Genomic DNA, 23,068 nt, shown 5'->3' on the forward strand with positions numbered 1-23,068 from the left:
AGAGAGAGAGAGAGAGAGAGAGAGAGAGAGAGAGAGAGGAGAAACAAAATGGTGGCTGGAGTAATTGGTTTCCTCTTGGCTTTTTCTTAGACTGGAAAGCGACCCAAGGCTAACATCATCTTTAACACAGCTCTAGGAACAATTTTTGGAGTTAAGAAGTACGCAGATGCCTTGCAGGAGATCATTCGGGAGAGGAACCTCTCTGTCAACTATAAGCACAACCTTATTGAGGTCCGAGCTGACAAACAGGAGGCTGTATTTGAGATCCTGGACAAGCCTGGGGAGACGCACGTGATTCCTGTGAGTGGCAGGTTAAGCTGGTTGCCTGGAGCCTTATCTGCTGCTCTGAGCTGGAGACAGTAGGGCACCCCGCCTCCCCCCCCACCATTGCTACTTGCTGGGGAAGGCTGCTGCTGCTGACAGAAGCAAAGGGAACTGAAAAGGGCAAGATGGGAGAGACTGTGTCAGCAGGGAGCACGGTGGGCTGGGCTGCAGTGCTTTTTTTTGGCCTTTAACTTCTCTTTCTCTGACACTCAAACTGTTTCACTTCAAATGCCCTGTGAATGTCTAAACCTTTGGTGTGTGAGACACAGCCCTGCTTGTGAACTGGAAGGGAGCTGTGGGTTGCTCACTACACAGAGGAGTGTTTGTTTTACATGCGTGGAAGAAGCTGTCTTTACACATCTTTCACCTGTGCAAACACCCAACCCTTAACTTCCTTCTTAAGGGACTTGGCAGAGTCACCACCTTCCTTGGAAAGATTTCAGCCTGTGTTGTGGGCTCTGGGTCTTGGGCATCTGTGTCTTTTCCCAAGAGTGAGAATTCTATGTTTATGGAAGAATTATGAAGATTAAGCACAAGATGCAATGGTAATGGAGAATATTTGTCCATACTATTTTGGTAAGAGCTGTCAGCAGCGAGAAAGCATGCCCCACTCACGTTGTGCTCTGTATTTAATGACAATGAGTTCAATAAAAAGGAATTTTGAGTGAACCAAAGATTAGTCTTCTAGACATCAAAAAATTAAATAAGAACCTTTTCAGTTTAAGCATTTTCTAAAACTCACTGCACCCATTTTTATTTTTTTGTTCTTAAGCAGAATATATTAAATATCATTAAAATGTTACTGATGGCTCAGGGGCATACTTTAAAAATCCTTTACTTGAAAATATTCTCAAACTTAGAGAAGTTCTAAAAACAAAAATAGCAGAAATAAAATTGTGCACGTCTTTAGCTGGATTCATATACAGAATCTTACAGCCTTGCTTTAGCTTTATTATTTGATTTCCTCAAATACAGGCGACAGTCATCATGCATTATTCTCCTTATCTCTAGATAATTTTTCTAGATAAACTTCCTAAGATAAGGGTACTTTATTATGTAACCCCAGTAGTTAAATTGCTAGTTACTATGTGCCTAGTAAATTTGGAACACACATATTTTAACAACGACATGTATGCAATTTTGATGACTGACCCAATAGCTCTGCAACACTTCCACGTCCTTCACAGTTAGTCTGATGTCTCTTTAGCCTCCTTCAATCAGAGACCTTTCCACAGCATTCCTTTATCTTCTGTGACACTGACATTTTGGTACAACATAGCCTTCCCTTCTGTACTTTCTCAAAAATGGAATTTTCCTCACCTCTGGTGATGAGTTTTGCTTTATGAGCATAAGTACCCTGTAGTTCAAGGAGTTCATTGCAAGCACACAGGAGGTCTGTTCTGGACTCTAGTTCAGATAAGGCTTAGTTTCTCCGCTGAATTACTATCCTTTCCCCTTCTCTTTAGAGAGGCCCTTTCAGATCAAGCAAACACTCTATTCTTTAACGTAACACCGAGACTTGGTACCCACTGAGGAGACTCATCTGCTCTGCTTTCAGTGTGATGATTACAAAATGATTTTTTTTTTTGACTCTAGAATTTCATCCACACTTAGCAGGAAGCCCTTGGCATTTTATTAGCAAGTTCCTTTTCTTTCATGTTTATCAATTAATCACTGGTATGAACTCATGGCTGCTCATCGTCCCTAATATTTTGTCATTAATTAATGCTCGTATAGTTATTTTTGTTATCAAATTGCCCCAGATTTGCTCAGAAGCTCCAAACTGGCTTCACTGGCCTTGTGACACAGCTCTTTCTTCTTTTCCCTAGCATTTCCCTGGTGTGTCTGCTCATCTGGTTCTGTCCCCCCAACTCTCACCCCCAGATCAGGGTCCTCACTGTGAACAGCTCTCAAGTAGCTGTGCCTAAAGGAGCCCAAGTGGAGTCTTTGAATGGACACTAGTTATCATTTTACACAAGTTGTTGTCAATATTGGTTTTTGCTTTCTAGCTTTCGGCCTGTCACAGTCCAGAGGCTTGGTAGGTCCTCCCTCCTCTAGATTTTTAAACTTGCTGCTCCTAATCTATTTTTTTCCTGAAAAACAAGTGAGCCAAAATTGTGAATTTTAGGCAAAGTAGAAGTGAATGGACTGTGAGTGGTGAATGGACTGTGAGTGGCTGAATGTCCAAAGCAAACTCCTCCGAGAAAAGTGTGAGCTTGAGCAAAGAACCTTGTTTTTGCGATGTTTTAAAAATGTGGCTTCCGGCTGAGCTCCGGGAGCTCTGGAGGTTGCAGGCAGAGAGCTGGATGGATGAGAGGAGATTTTCCTTTACTAAACTTGTAAAGGGGTGTGTGTGTGCGGTATTTTGTGTCACCTCTGAGTGATAAGATTTCAGCTCAGATATTTCAATTAAGCTCTTAGACTAAGAATACCAAAAGGCCCACTGAAGACTTTCAAGGAACTGCTACCAGTGCTAGATTTGCCCAGAGAGCTTTTGAAATGTGCTGATTCCTGGGTATCCGTAACACACATTTCGATTAATTGGCCTGGAGTGTGGACTGAGGAACACTGAATTTCAAAAATTACCCTAATGATCCTCATGTTCAAATGAGACTGGGAACAGTCATGTAAGGAATTATATATATCCTAAAGCCTAGTGGTTTTGGATACCTTATTATAGAGAGTGCGTGAACTGGTCCAGACTTCTCCATGCTCATTAACAAACAGACCTGCTGTCAGGGACTCACGCCCCCAAAAGGCCCCTCAAAGGGTATAATGTTCAAGAGCACTAAGCATACGCAACTCCTTCCTGAGGTTAAATAAGCCTATAACTCAGAGTTTGAATAAATAAAACTCAGTGTTTTGATTTCTGGACCCTCAGTGATTGTTGAGTCTCACAGGACACTAGAGGCTATTGGCATCCCCTTTATAGAGAGCTTTACACAAGGTTGAGATGGCCTTAACATATAAACACTTTTACCCTCCTGAAACATGAATAATGAGTAAATGTGTCCTGAAGTAGACCCGGCAAGACACTGAAGTTGCTACATGGGATTGTAAAATAAAACGAATAAAAGACGGTCTCCAAAAGGAGGAAGAAAATTACACAAATAAAAACTGAACGAGTGGATGAGACCTCAGCAGGGGCCATCAGGGACAGGCTTTACTTATGTGTCTGGGAAAAGGAAACCCATCTTTGTGTTCAACACTACTTCATACACCGAATGCGAGACAAGATCTCTCTTTACTTCTCCAGGATGTTGTTAGAGAATTTTATCCCTCACTTTGTCCTCTCAAATTGGTGACTTGGAACTTTTCTTTATGCATTTTTAGAGTTGAGTCCCTTGGAGAGGTGATGTTTTAACATCATCTTTACAAGTTTCAGGGCTCTAAACATCTTCCAGAATACAACTGAAGAACCAAACCCAGACAGCACTAAGTTGACAGTGGAGGGTCAGAGAAAGTTATAAACAATATATGCCACTCCTCAATTTTTACCAAGAATGGTAGCATCGATGGAATATTTCAGAACACTAGTGACTTCTACTTCAAAATATTGGGTTCCCCATCTCTCCTATTGAAGGTACTTGGGCTCAGTATAGTCAGATCATAGAAACCTGAGAGGACATCTGTTTAGTTTCTCATTATCCTCCACTGTAGCCCTTAAAGTCTTAGAGAACATATGGATTGACACATTCACTAGTGCGTAATGCTCCCTGCTGCCATTATGAAATACAAAACAAGAAAGACACAGAGAGAAAGAGAGTCTTGTAGACACACTGAAAAGATGTAAATGTGCACGCTCTTGTTTTGTGTAGTATGAAATGCTTCATGTCACACCACCTATGAGCGCACCAGATGTCCTCAAGAGGAGTCCCGTGGCTGACTCTGCTGGCTGGGTGGACGTGGATAAAGAGACTCTGCAGCATAAGAAATACCCCAATGTGTTTGGCATCGGGGACTGCACCAACCTCCCAACTTCAAAGACTGCTGCTGCAGTAGGTAGGTTACCACCTCTGATTCTCCTCAAAGTTCCAGAAAAACCCAGAAAACCAGAAGTTTAACACAGACTTTTGTAATTCAATGATTTGAATAATATTCTATTTATAATGGGTAAAACCTTTTGTGACCTAAAAATGACTTTGGTTTCCCCAAGGCAGGCAGAATCAAGTCCTCAATGAACTGTGTGTTTTATGGAGAAGAAAATAGCTTTTAAGGGCTTTATCAAATTACCAAAAGAGTGTGTCCTTACCTGTCACAGGGCAATAAAGAGGTGCTCGCTCCCAGCTCTGTAAGCAGTAAGTTTTGTGACTGCCATGCTTACATCTCTGCTACTCTTGGTCCTTGGTACCGGGCAGCTTGGCTGTTTTTCTTCTGCCTGAAACACTGCAGAGTTTGGGAGACATTTGCTTCTCTAGGAAACACATGCAAGTCAATGAAAGCTTGCAGACCAGAAAATTGTTTTGTATAGACAAGCACAGTGGAGCGTGCCCTGATTGGTACACGATTAAGGCCTCAGCCTGGAAAACTAAATCCTTTACCTGGATGTTCTGCACTAGCAGTGATGGGGAGAATTGCCTTTTAGATTCTGTCCTCTACAGTCAGGAGCTGTCTTCTGTGGACGCCATAAAACATGGGCCTCTCTGCTGATGGCCAGATAGCATTTTATGTGAATCGGATACCTTTCTATGAGATCTACCAAATGTCTTTTTCATTATCAACAATATTTATCTCCCATCTCTTTAATTTCAAAAATCTCAACCAATGAAAAATTTGAAAAAATACATATTTGATTTATTACTCTTTACACTTTTATATGTTTTTAATGAGTCATTTGAAGGTAGTTGAGGCATCATGATACTTTTGTGTCTTAATTAACTTAAACCTGCCTCTCCTAGAAAGGACACATCCTTCCATATCTACAGAACCTTTATTATGACCAAGAAACTTAACACTGTATAATAAATCTGTCTCACATTCAGTACAACTCATATCTTCTAAAAACATTCTTGTAGCTTTGAGGTGAGTTTACATTGTATTTGGTAAGCCTGGAGTTCATTAGTTGGTTAGGTGGGTCATGCCTGCTGCATTTATGTAATTACATTTATTTATTTGTTTATTGGTATGAACTCACAGAGGTCAGAGGACAGCTTGGAGTGGGTTCTTTCTGCTCATCCTGTGGATGCTGGGAATTGAACTCAACTCCTCACTCTTGGTGGCAAGCACCTCTGCCTGCTGAGTCCTTAGCCTGTTTTCTTTTGGTAACAAATGGATAGTGTGTGAGACAGTACCTTTAATTTATATCCACATTACATGCATTGCTGTGGTAGAAAGACCTAATATGAGATGTCAGATTGCCTAGCTTTTAGCCTATGCCAGACAAAGAAAAATTAATTCAGTGCTTCAGATATAGTTTTAAGTATGATCAAACAATAGTTATCAAGTGAAGCCTTCCTTCCGGCTCTGCCATCTGGCTGGCATCTACATTCCTCAGAGTGTAAACAGTGTCTCCATTGTTATCACATTTGCCCTTTTACAAACCATGTCTTATTACGTGATTGCTTCAAATCTTTCTGGAAAGCCTTACTTGTATCTGATTTGTTTTCACCCATTTTATTTCACAGCACTGCCGCGAATGTTCCACTGTGTCACTTCTTACGGATACTTGCTTGTGTCCTTCGCGTCTAAGTCACAATGTCCAGCTTTCCCTCAACGTTTCTCACTGTCTTCCCTACCCCAAGCTCCCTGAATGTCCCACCCAATACCTGCACATATCCATCCCTCTTTGGCTCTGCTTGCCTCCCAGCCTCTGTCCAGACCATTGTGAGCAAAGCATGTTACCATGCTGAATACAGCATCCCTGTGGTTTAGACCTCTTTCCTTGCTTCTCTGCCAAGAGACTCTTGGGCAAAACAGGAGATTGTAGTAGAGGGAAGAAACCCAGCTAGGGGTTGGCCACACCCACACACTCTTTACATCTTGCTGTTGTCCATGACTGCTTTCAGGCCTAGTCTCTCTGCAGTGGCACCTAGAGGCAGTTTTTCTCCTTTGACAATGAGGTTGGCACCCTGAGACAGGGCTTCCTCATATCTTTTCAGTGCAGTTTCTTTATGCCCTCCGTGATATCTAATTCCCCAAAGTGGGGCAGAATCTTTGCAGATACTACTTTGTTACCAGTGAGGACAGCCATTCAGTAGTTTCATTCAATTGTCCTGTTTACTTCTAGAGCAAACGAAATCATTTTTTATTTGAGTGCCAGTAAACTATAGATTTCAGGCAAAATTAGTCTGTGGCTTGTATTTGAATGACTGGTTAAGAATGGCTTCTGCAGGGGAACATTTGTTCAGTTCAATGGTAGTTCCTCACTATTTCTTTTACTCAATCTCAAAAATATTCCATTGTTCTACTAATGAGAACTAGTAGACTCACATCATAAATATTCTTTGAATTGTATCGATAAGACTTTTTGTGGAATGTTTTTTTCTATACTCTTGCCATATATACATGTACAAACACATCTATAAAGACTCTATCTATCTATCTATCTATCTATCTATCTATCTATCTATCTATCTATCTATCTATCTGGTTTGGTCTCAGCCAGGCAATATTATAGAGAGGAAAGCCCAGTAATTTGCCTTAGTGGTTATGACTGGGGCTACCAATCTAGGCTCTCTGTGAGTGGGGATACAAGGTGCTGTACAACATGGAACCCAGACCAAACCTGGAGTGGGAGGAGTGGGATTTGGGTAGGGCCACCCTTATCATCCTGTGGGAGAGAGCTGGATCCTTAATTTCAAGCTAAGAGTGACAACTGTGTGGTCTTTGATGAATTGAGGGCTAGTCAGAACTTCAAGTAAAAGGAGGAGTCATGATCTACACACAATCTAAAGGGGTGTGGATGGAATCATCATTATCTCGTTTATATTAATGTTATATACAAATGAGTTTTCTTGGGAAACCTGATGCTTAGACTTTCTGTTCTCTTTTAGCTGCCCAGTCTGGAATCCTTGATAGAACAATGTCTCTGATTATGAAGAACCAAAGACCCATAAAAAAGGTTTGTATACCTATAGGGGTTACGGCATCGTTTATCACCTCACCTGCATGAAGGCAGTGTTCTTCCATAATTCTGGCACTTTCTTATTAGCTTACACCATAAGAATTTAATTTGTCTATAGTATTATTACATAATTTTCATTTTCACAGTCCAACAACCTAGAAACTAGGACGCACACACAGACACAGACACAGAGACACACACACACACACACACACACACACACACACACCAATTTCAGTCACTCAGCAAATAATAAATTATGACAGAAAGTACTTTCTTGCTTATTCTCACAATTTCAGTATGATGGCTATACCTCGTGCCCACTGGTAACCGGCTACAACCGTGTGATTCTTGCTGAGTTTGATTACACAGCTCAGCCTCTGGAAACCTTCCCTTTCGATCAGGGTAAAGAGCGAATTTCTATGTACCTCATGAAGGCTGACATGATGCCGTTCCTGTACTGGAATATGATGCTGAGGTGGGTATGCCGAGGGCACTGACGTGCTTGGGGGTGGGCTGTTTGAGAGGGTCCTTGTACCATCCACTCAAAGCAGGACTTGATAATGAGACCTATTCTCCTGCACCATTTCTCAAGAATTAATGGTAGCCCTTGAAGAACTCCTGAGCCTCATCCATATTTGGGAAAGAGGGCTGCCCTAGATAAGGGGGAGGTTTGCAATATCTCCATCTTGTGGGGGTGCCTACTCTTCTCTTCATTCTTGGGAAGAACTGAGTCTTCTGTTTTCCATTCTCTATTTCTTTTTTCTTTTTTCTTTTTTTGTTCCCAGATGAATTAGATAAATAATAATAATGTTAACAATAATACTATAATAAAAATTCTTTTACATGCCAGGTGCTTTCTCATCTGCCTTCCTTTGGTTTTACTATGTTTGAGAAACATTAAAAGTAATTAAGAGAACAGAGATAGACTCAAGCTCTGACCTAATTTTGAATAACGTTTCTACCATTTACTAGCTGAGCAAGTTGATTAGACTATGTTTAGTTTATTATCCCAAAATTAAAAATAACATTAAAGAGATAATACAGAGTCAGACAATGGTAGGTATTTAATACACACACTAATAACTCCCTTATGCTTAAAAAAAAGTACTGTTTCAGTTTTCCAGACACATATGAGATTGATTAGTTAGGATATCCACACAAGTGATCCCCAATCCAGAATGATTTGGGAGACATTTGTCAGTATTTGGAGACATTTTTGGCTGTTATCACTGGAAGGATGCTGTTGATATGTAGTGAGCAGAGGTGTGGGATACTGCAGTGCACAGGGCATCCCATGATAAGGAGCTGCTGGGTCCTAAATGTCAATAAGGTTGAGAGACCCTTCCCTCCTTTGAAGTAAGCAGGTAGCAGTATGCAGGTAGCAGTATGCAGGTAGCAGCAGCTTGGTGAGTGTATGCCGAGTTTAGTCAGTGCGCGGGGCTCACACAGCAAATTCAGTATCAAAGCTACAACTCATCGTAGGTCGTTTCAGTCACGACATCCTTTCCACTTCAATAGACATGCCTTGCCTTATGTGCTGGTAGGCATCCCTAGCGACTTTTTATAACATGATGTCACCTCATCTCCGTTGTCTCCATGGCTTCTCTGTGTTATTTCTTACAGAGGCTACTGGGGAGGTCCAGCCTTCTTGCGAAAGCTCTTTCATCTGGGCATGAATTAAAGATGGCTCAGAGCTTGCTCTTCTTGGATAGCTTCTGGACCCAAATCGCAGTTACTGATTGACATGACAGATACAAAGGACTCAGAACATCACCCTTTAAGGAGTTTGGACATGGTGACCTTTCTAGGCCTCTGAATAGCTGTCATGTGGACAACCCAGAATGAATCTTTGGAAACATCCAAATGAAATAATAAAACTCTATTTTCTAAGTAAAACTTGGTCATTGATTTACTTATTTGAGAAAATATCTTGACTAGCAGCAATGGGAAGTTGTAGTTGAGAAGAAGCTGGTATTGGGGCGATGGCTTTCTTGTTGTCTATCTGGTGTGTTCAACTTACAGCTGGCCCTACTTTCTAGAGACTGAGTCACTGAACAAAACTGTCCAATGACATTATTTCAAAGACTGTGTTGCAGCCTTACACAGGGCTGCTTAGAACTCCTGCTGCAGGTGATGGGATGGAGATTCTAGAGCCCATGTGCCTCCCCTTGGGTGACTCAGGGACACCGAGCTGAGCCTGTGCTTTTCGAGCCAGAGACAGGCACTATGGGTGACTAATCTCTGCCAGTTCCAGGTCCTCTGCTGGGCAATTTTGACTCTGGGAGCCCTACAAACTTGGCTGAACCTAAGATTTTTCTTTTCTCTATATTCCATCAGGGATACCACCCATGTCACAATCTGAAGTTCAGTCCTCCCCCCTTCCCCTTCAGTCTTTATCTTGCAGGGCATTTCCCATACTCAATTTGTTAACCTAATTCTGTCATTTCCCAGAGAATTTACACAAACACAGTGGCGTTGGAGCTGAAGAACTCCAGTGGCTGTGTTGTCTCAAGTCATCCCCAGTTTGGCCAATAGTGTTGAGTGAGTTTGGACTGGAAACAGCTCCAGTTTGCTTAAAGTTCAATAGTAGCTCCAACATAATTCACTCCCAGTCAGTTGATGGCGGAAGTTTAGCTTCAGGCAGTCTAGAAGTTTAAAGGCATGTATATTTCATATTCATAAAAGACTTTGATTTTTTTATAACATTTTAGAATTCAAACCCTTTAATGTGTTAACAAATCTCTCTGGGTTCATAGAATTCTCCTTATGACTCTAGAAGACATATATGCATTCAATGACTACTTACCAGACACCAACTAACAGCTACATTCAGCCTGGGGGATACAGTGAGAAACCAGAATATGTTTTTTATTTTATTTTTGTTTTTGTTTTGTGTGAGTGTGTCCCTTGTGCTAGCTTCTTTCCTGGGAGGGGACAGGGGAGCTTACTGAGTTAGACATGGGTTGATTGGGAGGACACTTTCCTTTCAGCTCTGGGATAAAGTTGAGCACCTAGCAGGAGGCCCTATACTGAGGAGAATGGAAGACTTTCCCTGAACTGATCCTGCATCATGGACTGGACTTGATTAACACCTGTTCCTGACCAGGTAGCAGCAGCAGCAGTCCTTTCTGTCTCCAGGATGCCCCTGTTTAGACAATAGCCCGTGACTCCTTCCTCATCCTGCTCCCAGGATGCAAAGCCATGCTACACATGGCGCTCATATTGGGCTGGCCGCTCACCTTCAGGTGGTACACAGAAAACAACTAGCTGAAGTCAGAGAAGCCCTGTACCCTCCTGGAATCCCTGCAGCCTGCCTCTGTACTCCTGCAGGATTATAGCTTCACTCCATGTGATCCTTCTCTACAGGCCCCAGGAAGAATCCAGAAAGGAGTGGCTTCCTGGGAGTGAAAAGAAATACTAGAAAGAATGGGGTGTCCTTGTAACCTCTGAGCCTCTTGGTGGAGGGAATTTGAAATCCTTTGCAGACTTAACACAGCCTTCTGGGTCTGCTTGTGCTAATGCATTCTGGAACTCACTCTGTAGACCAGGCTGGCCTCAAACTCAGAAATCCACCTGCCTCTGCCTCCCGAGTGCTGGGATTAAAGGCATGCGCCACCCCTGCCCTGCTGTGCTAATGCATTCTGAATAAAACCTCCAAGCCGACAGCTGCTTCAGAGATTATGCATAGGAGTGTGACTTATTGCCACTGCCCTGGGAGCAGTGACCCTCCTGGTCTGCACATTGCTCTCCAGATTTCAGTTTCTCCAGCTGGAGAAGATAACAAGTGTGCTCAATTCTAGTAACACTTAGCCTTTGAAACCTCCTCACTTTATTCATTAGTATGGGGCTGGGTGGTCAAAGGAGAGGGCATTTTTGGAGTTCTTTGAATCAGGAGTAGGGTGCAGGAAGAGGAGTGTGAGGCTTGGCACAGGACAGGGGTGCAAGTTTCTCTCAAGGCAGAGTCTTTGGACTGAGTCACAGGTTCTGTTGGTAGACATATGCCTCAGATATACTCCCTCAGAATCCAAGAATCCAGAAGTGACAGGCTGGGCCTGCCGCACTGGGGAGTCCTTTGTGCCTGCAGCTATCTTCGCCTTCAGAGGTTCTTCCTTCTGATTTCCTAGAGCAGGGCTTAGAGATGTTATGAACCACCGTGTGAGTGCCGGGAACAGAATCTGGTTGCTACCCGTCCTGGTGTGTAAAGTGACACATTTAGGTCACAGTGTAGGGAGCATTGGGATAGAGACAGGAGGCTGACCTTAAGCCAGCGAGGGATGGCCAAGGTTTGAGATTTAGATGTTTTCTTTTGTGTAATGTATGAGAAAGTTTTTCTTCTGTTTAAATTTTGTAGAAAATGTAGAAAGCAGAGACAAAAGTGATCATTTAATCCAACATCAAGTAAAGACAGAAAATAGCAGGTAGATGTCTCTTTTTCAGCTTAATATTACAAATAATGTTCAGACTGAACAGGCTATATTTAGGAATATATATATATATATATATATATATATATATATGCACATTTGTGCATGCAATAGCAATTAGTGAAAAAAGAGGCCATGAATTTGAAGGAGTGCAACCAGGGAGGGGCATATGAGAGGTTTTGGAGGGAGCAAAGGGAAGGGAGAAATGATGTAATTAAATTATAATCTCAAAATAAATTTCAAAACAAATTATTCCTCTTTTTGAGGAAAGTGGCTTTTGTAATGCAATATGTAAAAGCAGTTCATGTTATTAAAAATGTATTGGAGAGCTCTGATCTGATTTAATTTTTTTTCCCTGTAGTTCTGGGAATTGAAGCCAGGGCCTTGTGCATGTCAAGTAAACTCTACCACAGTAAGCTCCATCCCCAGCTCCCTGATCTGATTTTCTCCTTCATGCCTTAAAGCCACAGGGCTTTCATCCAATATAGACCTACTTTGATTATCTCAGGGAAGGAAGAAACAAGAAAAATGTTTGGGTAAGATGAGGCATTACGATTAGGTTAATAAAAATGAGATATGCCTTGTTTGCTTAACTGCCTAGGAGCTAAGGGAGGTGCTTGACCACACAATGGGAGAACTTGAGGTCAGTATCATGTAGCCAAAATACCCCACGAGGTGGAGAAAAGGAGAGGGAGATAGTTTTCTATCCCAGTATTGACTTTTTAAAAAAATATTTATTAACGTGTTTCTATATGTGTGGGTGTGAGTGCCATGGAACACACGTGGAGCAGAGGGTAACTCACAGGAATCAGGTTTCTCTTTCTGGCACTTGGGGCCTGGAGATCACACTCAGGTGGGCAAGCTTGGCAGCAAGCACTTTATCCACTGAGCCAACTTACCAGTGTATTCACTAAACTGCTCTTCTGACCTGTACGTTCATGCTGTGGCACATGTGTGCACATGCTATGCCACACATGCACACATGCACACATGCTTGCTCCCGTGTGTGCTCTCACTCTCTTCCCACCCTCTGCCCAAGGAACCCATCAAGTGTAATCTGTATCAGTGGTCTCTTCTGGTGCCTGTTTTATGGTTGGGTTTGACCCCTCAGTGGTGGTGAGAGAAGACAGTGGGATGAGGAAAGACAGGGAGTCAGTTGGCCCTTCGTTCCTCTGATCCCGCCCCTTGACTCTTGACCCCACAATGAGATTAAAAACAAAAATTAAGACTGTACATTCATGAAGTTTTATGACAGTTTTATATAGATTTTCACCTAATCTAATGGTTTAAAGAAATTGAGCTTGCATGTAGTATATAATTTTCAACCTCATTTTTCTAATCAACTTATTATTGTTGATTAGTGAACAGAAAACCCACAAACCTGATCTTTCAGCATCGATTGTTGGCCAAGGCCTGCTGTGGGTCCTGGTACTGCTCTCTGCCTTCTGATGGACTGGGTGCCAGACACAATGCATAACTGCAAATCCCGAGTGACATCATTGAGCCCATGCCTGTGTCTCCCCTCCATCAGAGTGAAATGCACTTCTGCCATGGTGCATCAGCCATCTTGAATTGTTCCAGTTAGACTCCTTGTTTGCCCTTTATTGGGACCCAACTGTCACTAGGAAAACCTAAAGCAAGGCGGTGATGCTGACAAAAATGTATGGAGGGATGACCAGAGATTGTGGAATCACAATGACTGTGCACTAAAGGGAGGCTGAGAGAGAGAGAGAGAGAGAGAGAGAGAGAGAGAGAGAGAGAGAGAGAGAGAACTAACTTCAACATGACTAGGGCTTGAGCCAAGGTCATGCCACCAAACAAGCAGGGGTGCTCGAAACTCACACATACTTGGGCTAGGTGTCATATCAGCAGGACTGCAGAAACCACTGTATGACAAGCATAAGCAGAAAACCTAAATACTGTGGCAGAGATGAAATTATAATCTGTGACATACACAGCCTACTATCTATTTTTAAAAGAACATAACAATTTCTTGGAATATGGTTTTATGTGATGATTACAGGTGTACTTATACTATATAGGCATAGCTGGGTAGTCATGAGAGAGTCCACGTGTGGTCTGCAAATCCTGAAATATATATAGTCTAGCTCTGGAGAAGAAGTTTGAGGACTCTTGGCTCATGGAGAGCAAGTGATCAAGAACTCTGGACACAAGAACCTGGAATGATGCTGGGTTTCAGAAGGTTGTGGAGCTGCAGAAATTGCCAGGGTTCTGGCCCCAGAGGTCCTGGCTGTTGACCACATCAAAATAGGCAATTGCAAGTCCTGGGAGATGGTCTAAACCTTACAGTTTCTAGGCTGGTGTGGATGCCCTCACAAACATTCTAAATGAATCTAGATGTGTGTGTGTGTGTGTGTGTGTGTGTGTGTGTGTGACACTTCAGATGATGAAGAGATGACAGGAGATGGGTGGGGAAGGCTTTTTCTTTTTCTTCTGTTGGCTGCTTCCTCCTGCAGGTCATAATGGGCTATAGATATCATGTTCTGCACTGTTGATCACTTTCCCGAATTGATCAAGGATCCATTCTTGGGGAAGGGTTCTGAGCTGGCTTTGAATGGGGGCTGTAAGACCTAAGGATGGAGCTCATCTTCAATGAGAGACATGTTATGAGGACAGGAAGCTGATGATGACCTGTTTGCCCAGTTAACAGTGCTTGCTTTTCCAATTGTTTTGAAGTTATGAACTGTATGGGTCTTGGTTGGCTGTTGGAGGTTCTTAGGTAATTCAGATGAGAACCAGTCTTGGAGAAAGTGGGAGGCGCCTGTGGTTTAAGAGGAATCCAGCTTCTCAGGGAAGGAGCCTGTGGACCTCATCTGGCATCCTCCTGGCCAGGCAGAAGGAGTAAGGCATCTGCAGGGAGGTTGGGATTCTGCCTGCTGGCACCTTGCTTCCAGGAAGCACCTGTTTATGCTATGACATGGTCACAGGAGCTTCTGGTGGGCTTTCTGCCCAAACCAGTGACATAATGGTCTAAAGAGGAGGAGGAAAGGCCAGCAACCTCTCTGCTTATTTCTGTTACCTGGCAGTGAGCACTCCCTGCCAGAAACTGCAGGCAGAGCCTGTTCAGAAATCTGCTTGGCCATTATTCTTCCTGATCCACTTTCATGAACTCTGCTGAGCAACGCCTTATTGGATGGACACACACCATGCCAGGCTGCTCATCTCAGCTGTTTTTCCTGGTTGACTTGAAGTTCCATGAGTGCTGCACAAAGGAGCCTGGCCACCAAATACCCCAGCCCATCTTCCCAGGCCTCCCTCCCCATAATGCACGAGGACCTGCGTCTCCAGATGTGCAGTATGCTTTTGTTTCTTCACCTTTCAGCTGTCAGTATGCTTGATCCCTTCTGTGTGGCAAGATCCCACTGATTGTTTAAGACTCTTTTCAAGAGGTAATTATAGGCAAGAAAGATGCCTTTGTCTACATCCTCAGGACATCATCCTTAAAGCATTACTCATTTTGATTCTGGTCCTGAGAGCACGGGCTTTGCTTCTCTATAGTTACTCCTTACACAAAGGGGTGTGTAAGTGAGAGGATGCAAGGGTTAGTGATCACCACCTCCCAAATGGTCACCAAAGCCTCATACTTACAGATAAGGCATTTATGGTAACCTGACTAGCACAGATGTCCAAGTTTTCTTCTATGGTAAGACATGATGTTTGGGAGATGAAATTCTAAGTCTGTAAGCTAGAATTGTGCCCAGGGAACTAGTAGGAGCAAAACCAACTTGTTAAGTGGGACTGTTTTGGTTAAGTCCTGCTGGTGCTGTAAGGAGGGCAATGTGGGTTCTTGCAAAGCTCAGCTTGCTAAGTCTTAATCACAGTGAGTTGAGATGGATGGGCAGGCTCTATGAAGCATACTGCTCACCAGGAGCTTTGCGTACAATGTCTTATCTCATCCCCAGGACCTCAGTAAGGGAAAGCCTGTGTTTTAGAGAGGATCCCTGGCTAAAAGGAAGTAACTTGCCTGGGTCATGTGACTATGAAGTGATGAGGGCCTTTTTCTAGTCTCTAGTGGAAAAGCCTTTGATGACACACCTTCGCTCTCCTTTCCTCCTCGGCTTGTTTAAGTCAGAGGGCTGGCAACACTGAGAGCTGGATGGGGGCACTTCTAGAACTGGAAATCATACCACTTCCTGTCTAACAGGAAGAGTCCACTGAAGAGTCTTATAGAAAGCTGGGTTGTCATCCGAAACAGATGGAGGCTGATGCTCTGATGCTCAGGGCCAGGCGCCTTTGTAAGCTGTGGTTGGCAGGTCACAAGGTGGTGTGTGTGTGTGTGTGTGTGTGTGTGTGTGTGTGTGTGTGTGTGTATGTGTGTGTACGTACATACGTATAAGCCTGCACAGTTAACTAGAACACACCCCAGGCCTATACTGGGTTCTCCCTGGGATTGATATCATTTAGCCCCAAGCCTCATTCCCTTCCACTTGTTTGCTCCCTGTGTGTGTCCCCAGTGCTGTTTGTCCCCATTCAACCCCTTTCCACAGAGTGTCAGCTTTGGCTGATTCTGTCTGTGACTAGCCACTCTCCACTCTGATGAGCAGTTTGTTAAAAAAATGATGGCTTTCAAACTTGCTTTCTGTTTTTGTTTTAACTTTATCATTTTTTCCCCATACAATAGATTTTAATCATATTATTTTCCTCCCCAACCCTTCCCACCCAATTTTATTATCTCTCTTTAAAACAAAACAAAAACAAAGAAGAAAATCAAACCAACAATAGACCAATAAGACAAAAGAATACCAAACCAAAATAAAATATAACAAAACATGAAATCCATTTTGTGTTTCATTAAAGCCACTTTAAATACTTTAACTGTCCCACCAAATTTTAGACATTTGGAGGACAGAGCCCCTGTCTCCCTCCGGGGTAGAATCCTTCACTGTGCCTGTGTTCGATGACTCCCTACCCATGCTTCTAAATGTGGTAGCCATAGTGTTTTGTAAAATATTAAAAAACGCAATCCATGCTATCACTGGCAAGGCACCAGCAGGCCTTGTTCTCATCTTTGGTGGACTCTCTGACATGGAGCTCAGAAATCATGCCACCTGGCTCACTAAGTTCCCATGGTGGGTCACGGCTACGCCAGCCCCACGTTTCCAAATTCCCATGTCTGGCTGGGGTGCCCCTCCATCGTACCTTTCCTCTGGAACTCGGTCAAGTCACTGTGTTAAGGAAAACACCACACAGTCTTAGTTTAGAATCAAAAGGCAACACAATTGCTAGGCACAGCAACTAGCATCCTAATAGTAAGCTATTCTAAGTTAAATCCTTTGGCAGGATCCAAGCAGATCTGCCACCTGAAACTGCGGTGACCTTCGCTACCTACATTTTCACCTCCATGCTCCCATATGGAAGCCTGTCCTTCCCTTCTCCTTCTCCACAGTCCCTGTCCCACCCGGAAGTCTTGCCTACTCACCCGGTAATTCATTTCCTTAAAATCTTTATTCATTAGAAGAGTCTTATGAAGTCCTGAGTACATGATTCACTCCTCATCCTAGGCTGCCCCTCTTAGGGAAGTGGAATTAGCATCAAAATACAAACAGTACCAGGACTATTCGCCACAGCATATCCCAACAAGCTTGCTGTCATCAGACCTGTGTAATGTGTACCAGTGGCTGCCATCCACAGGCATCTATCTCTGCATGGAAGCCTCATATCATGCCCCTCTGCTCATACTATGGCTTCCAGGGCAGGCGCGGGGCACCTTTGAAACTTTGGAAAAAGCTTGGGTCTGTCAGCAGGACCAGCACTGCTTTTCTCTTGAGTGACTTTGAAGGATGATATAAGGAAATTCACCACTGTGGGGAGAACTGTGGGTCTATGAGCCAGATATTTCCATGTCTGTTCAGTATGCAGGAGGTGGGGCTGGAAAAGCTGTGTTCTAAAAGCTCTTTTGGTGAGGTGAGTTGGTGCTCTCCCAGGCTTAGAAGCCACTTGGGGTGGAAGGAGGTGCAACATGAAGGAGAAGGAGCCACATGTGAGTCCTGGGGCCACAGTATTCTGTCACAGAGCCAAGAGTGAGTCCTGGGACCATAGCATCCCTTCACAGGCAGGAGTGAGCCCTGGGGCCACAGTATCCCATCACAGAGCTGAGTGAGCCCTGGGGCCACAGCATCCCACCACAGAGCCAGGAGTGAGTCCTGGGACCACAGCATCCCTTCACAGGCAGGAGTGAGCCCTGGGGCCNCAGGAGTGAGTCCTGGGACCACAGCATCCCTTCACAGGCAGGAGTGAGCCCTGGGGCCACAGCATCCCACCACAGAGCCAGGAGTGAGTCCTGGGGCCACAGCATCCCATCACAGGCAGGAGTGAGTCCTGGGGCCACAGCATCCCATCAGAGCCAGGAGTGAGGCTCATCATGATTGGCTTGCTTACTCTTAACTATTTTCTCATTCATAAACTTGAGGTCAAGTATCAAATGGGGTAAGTGTAGGAACCATTATGGAATGTGTTAATATATGTAAGGCATGTAAAGTAGTGTCTGAATTTCACAAGAGCATTGTAAAACATTAGCCATGTTTATGCAAATGATATTGTCATTGTTAACAGTATTAGAAAGCAGCAGCAGGGAGATCAAAGGAGGTGTCTAATTTTTTTTTTTTTTTTTGTATCCATTGGATCTTCCAGTCACCTATTGGAGATGTGACTCCTTCTTTCTCCCCATCTTCTGGCATCTGAAAGTTACAATAAACTGTAAACTTGATATAGCACAAAGAACAACTTCACTCAGATTTACCTATTGGGACACTTCATTTGATGCCCTTACCTGCTGGTTCATTTGACTGACCCAATAATGACATCTTTGAAGGGTACATGATTTCCTTCTTTCTAATTTGTTGTTATAAATCATTATTTTATTTTATGTTGTTTTTAGACGGAATGTCTCTAGTCACCCTGAGCTGGCTTAGTGGGAGTGGGTGGGTAGGGGAGCAGGGTGGGAGGAGGGTATAGGGGACATTCGGGATAGCATTTGAAATGTAAATGAAGAAAATATCTAATAAAATAATTTTAAAAAAGGAAAGAGAAAAAAATCTGGAGTGGTGTAATTACAGGCATGTGCTACCATGTCTGATGGTCCCCCTAATTTTTATATAGGTATTTGGACATTATGATAGGTTCCTACTGTGCTTTTGGCCACTACACACTGTAGTCTGGCATCCTATTGGGCAGGGATGTCATTTCCCATCAGATATAATCCATAGCTGCATTTGGTCCTCTGGCCTGGAACCGGAGGGAAAGTCAGGGAAGCCAGAGTGGGTGCAAAGCTACAACCATCGGGGAATCCTGAACACTGGCTTTTTAAAACCATATAACTGCACAGGCAGAAATAAATGAGAAATCAAGTCACTAAAACCAATCTGATCAGTGCCATCCCAGGGTTAAAACCAGCCGCACATTTCTGATTTTGAACAATGACATTCACAGGCTATAGAATAGATAGGGTTGGCTTCTACATATTCCAGCCCAGAATTTCTATCTTTATATGCATCTTAAAATGAGAGAGTAGGATTGGAGGGGCAGAGAATTATGAGCAAGGCCCCATAATAATCACCAGAGCTAGAGTCAGAGTCCAAGCTTGCCTGAATGCCTGGGAGGGGAGGGGCAATTCTTTATATAAAAATTTCCACTGTTAGTTTGAGGACAAGGGCCTGTCCAGTGAAGCCCTGCTAAACACTGACTGTCCAGAGTCACTAAATCCCTTGCCTCTTTTTAACTCTTGATAAACCACTGTGAAATGTCTTGGGTTTAGAGGTTGTTACTTATGGAAGACCTGTTTAAACCAACCTCACAGTCTGCACTGCACTCGGTTTGCACACTGCTTTCTGGTTGCCAGAACTGTGTTTGCTAACTTCAGCTCAAGAACTTGTTCTTGGGTAACTGTCTTAGTCAGGGTTTCTATTCCTGTACACAACATCACGACCAAGAAGCAAGTAGAGGAGGGAAGGGTTTATTCAGCTTGCACTTCCACACCATTGTTTATCACCAAAGGAAGTCAGGACTGGAACTCAAGCAAGTCAGGAAGCAGCAGTTGATGCAGAGGCCATGGAGGGATGTTTCTTACTGGCTTGCTCAGCTTGCTTTCTTATAGAACCCAAGACTATCAGCCCAGAGATGGTACCACCCACAAGGGGTCCTCTCCCCTTGATCACTAATTGAGAAAATGCCTTAAAGCTGGATCTCATGGAGGTATTTCCTCACCTGAAGCTCCTTTCTCTGTGATAACTCCAACTTGTGTCAAGTTGATATAAAACCAGTCAATGCAGGTAACTGTACTATATTGGAAGAAGGTTTCAGAAAAAAGAATGGCATGGGTGAAAATGTAGAGGTAGAAACTAGATGGTTGGCCCCTGTACTGAAATTCACATAGCCTACTCCTTGGACTGTGGACGTCAGGAGGACCTGTTCTAAATTGTATGTGTGCAAAATCCTAGAATTTTCCTTTAGGCATGAGAGAAGCCTCTGTGGTCCAGAGAATATCAGGGTGCGTGGTTTGTATGTATATGAGTACTAGTTTGTTTCTCTGTCTGCAAAGGTGAAACATCATTTTAATTATTACTTATTTAGCACTACTCTGAGGGCCCAGCACTGCCATTTCATCTAGATAACAACCACAACAATAACATACAAATACCAGCAATAATAGTGATAATTGCTTGTTTCATTGGAGTGCTATGGGGGTAAATGAGGTAGATTATGGCTCCCAAAGTCCTGTGGCATTTGGAAAGAACTATCATTGTACTTGCGTGTTGCTAAGTATCTGTTGTAATTGCTACTAACCAGCCACTGGGGCTTGGTTATCACAAGAGCTTCACCCTCTTATGATGGAAAGAGAAGCAGATTCAAGCCTTAGCATTTTCTTCCTCTCTGGAAGAGATAACTAACTGGTAGTGTGGACTGACCCTGTGCAAGGTGACTTCATACACTATCTTCTATAATTATTGTTATTATATATAGTTATTATTATTATTTCTGTTTTAAAATGAGATATGTTAGGGCAAACTTCAGACATGATGCTGCAACCTTTTTAAATATGCCAGGTAGGCATTCCCGAGTGGGCAAATTTTCTAAATAACTACCATACAGTCCTTTGAATAAAACAATAAACAATGTTGGTACTTTTCCATCTGTTGTGTGATACCATTCCTGGGGTGACATGAACAAATGTCTACTTACTCTGGCTAGGAACCAAAGACAGGCCAAAGTAAGGATACTGCCAAGGTCCAACCAGTGAGTTTTATTCAGGTTATTTACAGGAAGGAATATGGGTGAGGGGTTACTTACTGGAGCAGAAATGACTAAGACAGCTACATTACCAAAAGACCAACCCAGGTTGGGTGACACACAGCATGAAAGTCGGAGACCTGGAGTTCACTGCACAATCTGCAGGCAGCCTAACATGTTGGAGAGTGTCATCCTGGAAGCTCTGCAACTCTCTGCTTCTTCCAGGCATCTCAGCTTGTGTGGGAGCCTGAGCACGTAGTGCTGATATAAGCTTGGAGAGGGAGGGCCCCAGTGAATTTGGTCAGTACCAAGGACTCCCTGAAGCTTTTGCATTGTTTACTTCCTTCAAAAAGCAGGACAGAGTGTTTCACCTTGTTTTAGAACACACCATGTCTTAATCTGCTCCAAGACTATCCACAACCATCTAGTCTTCAGATCAGTAGACACAACTTTCCCAACAATGGCATGTTTGCCATTCTGGTATAAGATCTAGCACCACATTTCCTTGGTTAGTTGTCACATCTCCTTAGTTTCCTGCAGCCTGGAATGCCTTCTCAGCATATCTTGCATGGTCTAGAAAAGCTTAGAATGATGGCCTTTCATTCTGAAGGCCTACCTGGGCCTGCCAGGTATACCCCTCTGGCTAGTGCTAGCTGTGTATTCTTAGGAGTCACAGAGATGACACTGTGCTCACACTGGGAGGCACATGATGCCAACCCCTCCCTTGGTTCTCTCCGTGGCACTTAGTCAATTGGATTCTATCACATTTCTTCACTGTAATCACTTTTTCCCACTGTGATCACTAGTGTGTGTGGCTCTCCATTCACCAGCCTTATCAATTGCTGGAGACTTCCTTTATGATGGCTTCAGAGGGTGGATTCCTCTCCCCGCCGTTCCGTCTGCATTTGTTAGTTGGCACTAACAAATCACTGGGAAGAAGAGCTCTCCCCTCGCATCTCTTGATTAGCCTGTTTCTTCAATGTCTCGTGGATTTTTACTCTATGCAACGAGTAAACCATCACTATCAGTGTTTTCTTTAAAGTTTAATATTTCAAAGTTTGGTTAGTGGAACCCCTTTCCGGCTGGTTTCAGGTCCTTTTGACAGGTGTCCATTGTTTTGTGAGCACTTCCACACTTTCAGACAGAAGACATTCTAGACTTAATTTGTCCATATCTTTAAGATCTCAGAGTTACATTTTATTGGATGGCATGACCCATCACTATCAGCATGTGACACAGAGCAATTGTTTCTTTCATATGCAGTCATATGATTAAGCGTTGACGGCCTAGGCATAGCCATTGTTATTATCTTTTGAGCAACTTGGAGGAAACAGAAATTGTCCCAATCTTCTTGTCCAGCATTAGGGATCTTTCCATCTCTCTAGGCCATCTACTTGTATGACTCCTGTTTCTTGGAGGATGTTTAAGGCCTTTGCTTCCTCCCACTTTCCCTTCCAGCTCTCTTCCGTAGAAGAAATTAGACTTTATCTGGAAGTTAGAGTACCATCCTGTAAGCTGGCCACTGAGAAGATCAGTGAGCATAAGAACGGCAGGGCGATCCTGCTCCTGTGTAGCTTGTCACGGGGAGGGAGAAAGTGAGCATGCAGACACATGGAAATCAGGTGATGGTAAATGTTGTGCGAAGAACATACGAGGGGGACAGAGCAGAGCAGTGTTTGATCGTACCCGTGCCTCTGACTGGTGTGTGTGTGTGTGTGTGTGTGCATGCACCATTTTACATAGCACACAGCTAGCACTTCTCCACCTCCACAACTTTGCTTATATCATCTCTTCTGTTGGCTGCATGATTATTCTCCATCAACATTTGAGCTTGAACCTGAAGTCAGATTTCCCACTCATTATGAAGTCTTCTTTGACTGCTTCATATCTTTTCNTTCTCTGAGCAAGTAAGAGTTGATAGAAAACATGGGTCTGTGCATTACAGTTTGATTATAATGCGGTGACAGGATAAGGCTTGGCATTACACGTTCTGAAAGGCAGGAATTCC

The 23,068-nt window shown here is 43.4% G+C and overlaps 1 protein-coding gene across 2 annotated transcripts in view; it reads left to right on the top strand.

Annotated features, from left to right (window-relative positions):
- Sqor (sulfide quinone oxidoreductase) overlaps positions 1-9,280 on the top strand; it is a 39,430-nt gene extending 30,150 nt beyond the window's left edge. For both annotated transcript variants that reach the window (XM_021194391.2, XM_029536399.1), the window contains exons 6-10: positions 91-300; positions 4,143-4,326; positions 7,317-7,384; positions 7,687-7,865; positions 9,014-9,280. In XM_021194391.2, coding sequence (XP_021050050.1) covers positions 91-300; positions 4,143-4,326; positions 7,317-7,384; positions 7,687-7,865; positions 9,014-9,071 — 699 coding nt within the window. In that variant the 3' untranslated portion in view covers positions 9,072-9,280. The remainder of the gene's footprint in view (positions 1-90; positions 301-4,142; positions 4,327-7,316; positions 7,385-7,686; positions 7,866-9,013) is intronic.
- The last annotated feature ends 13,788 nt before the right edge of the window (positions 9,281-23,068 follow it).

Source organism: Mus pahari, chromosome 3 (genome assembly GCF_900095145.1).
Source record: "Mus pahari chromosome 3, PAHARI_EIJ_v1.1, whole genome shotgun sequence".
Classification (NCBI taxonomy): domain Eukaryota; kingdom Metazoa; phylum Chordata; class Mammalia; order Rodentia; family Muridae; genus Mus; species Mus pahari.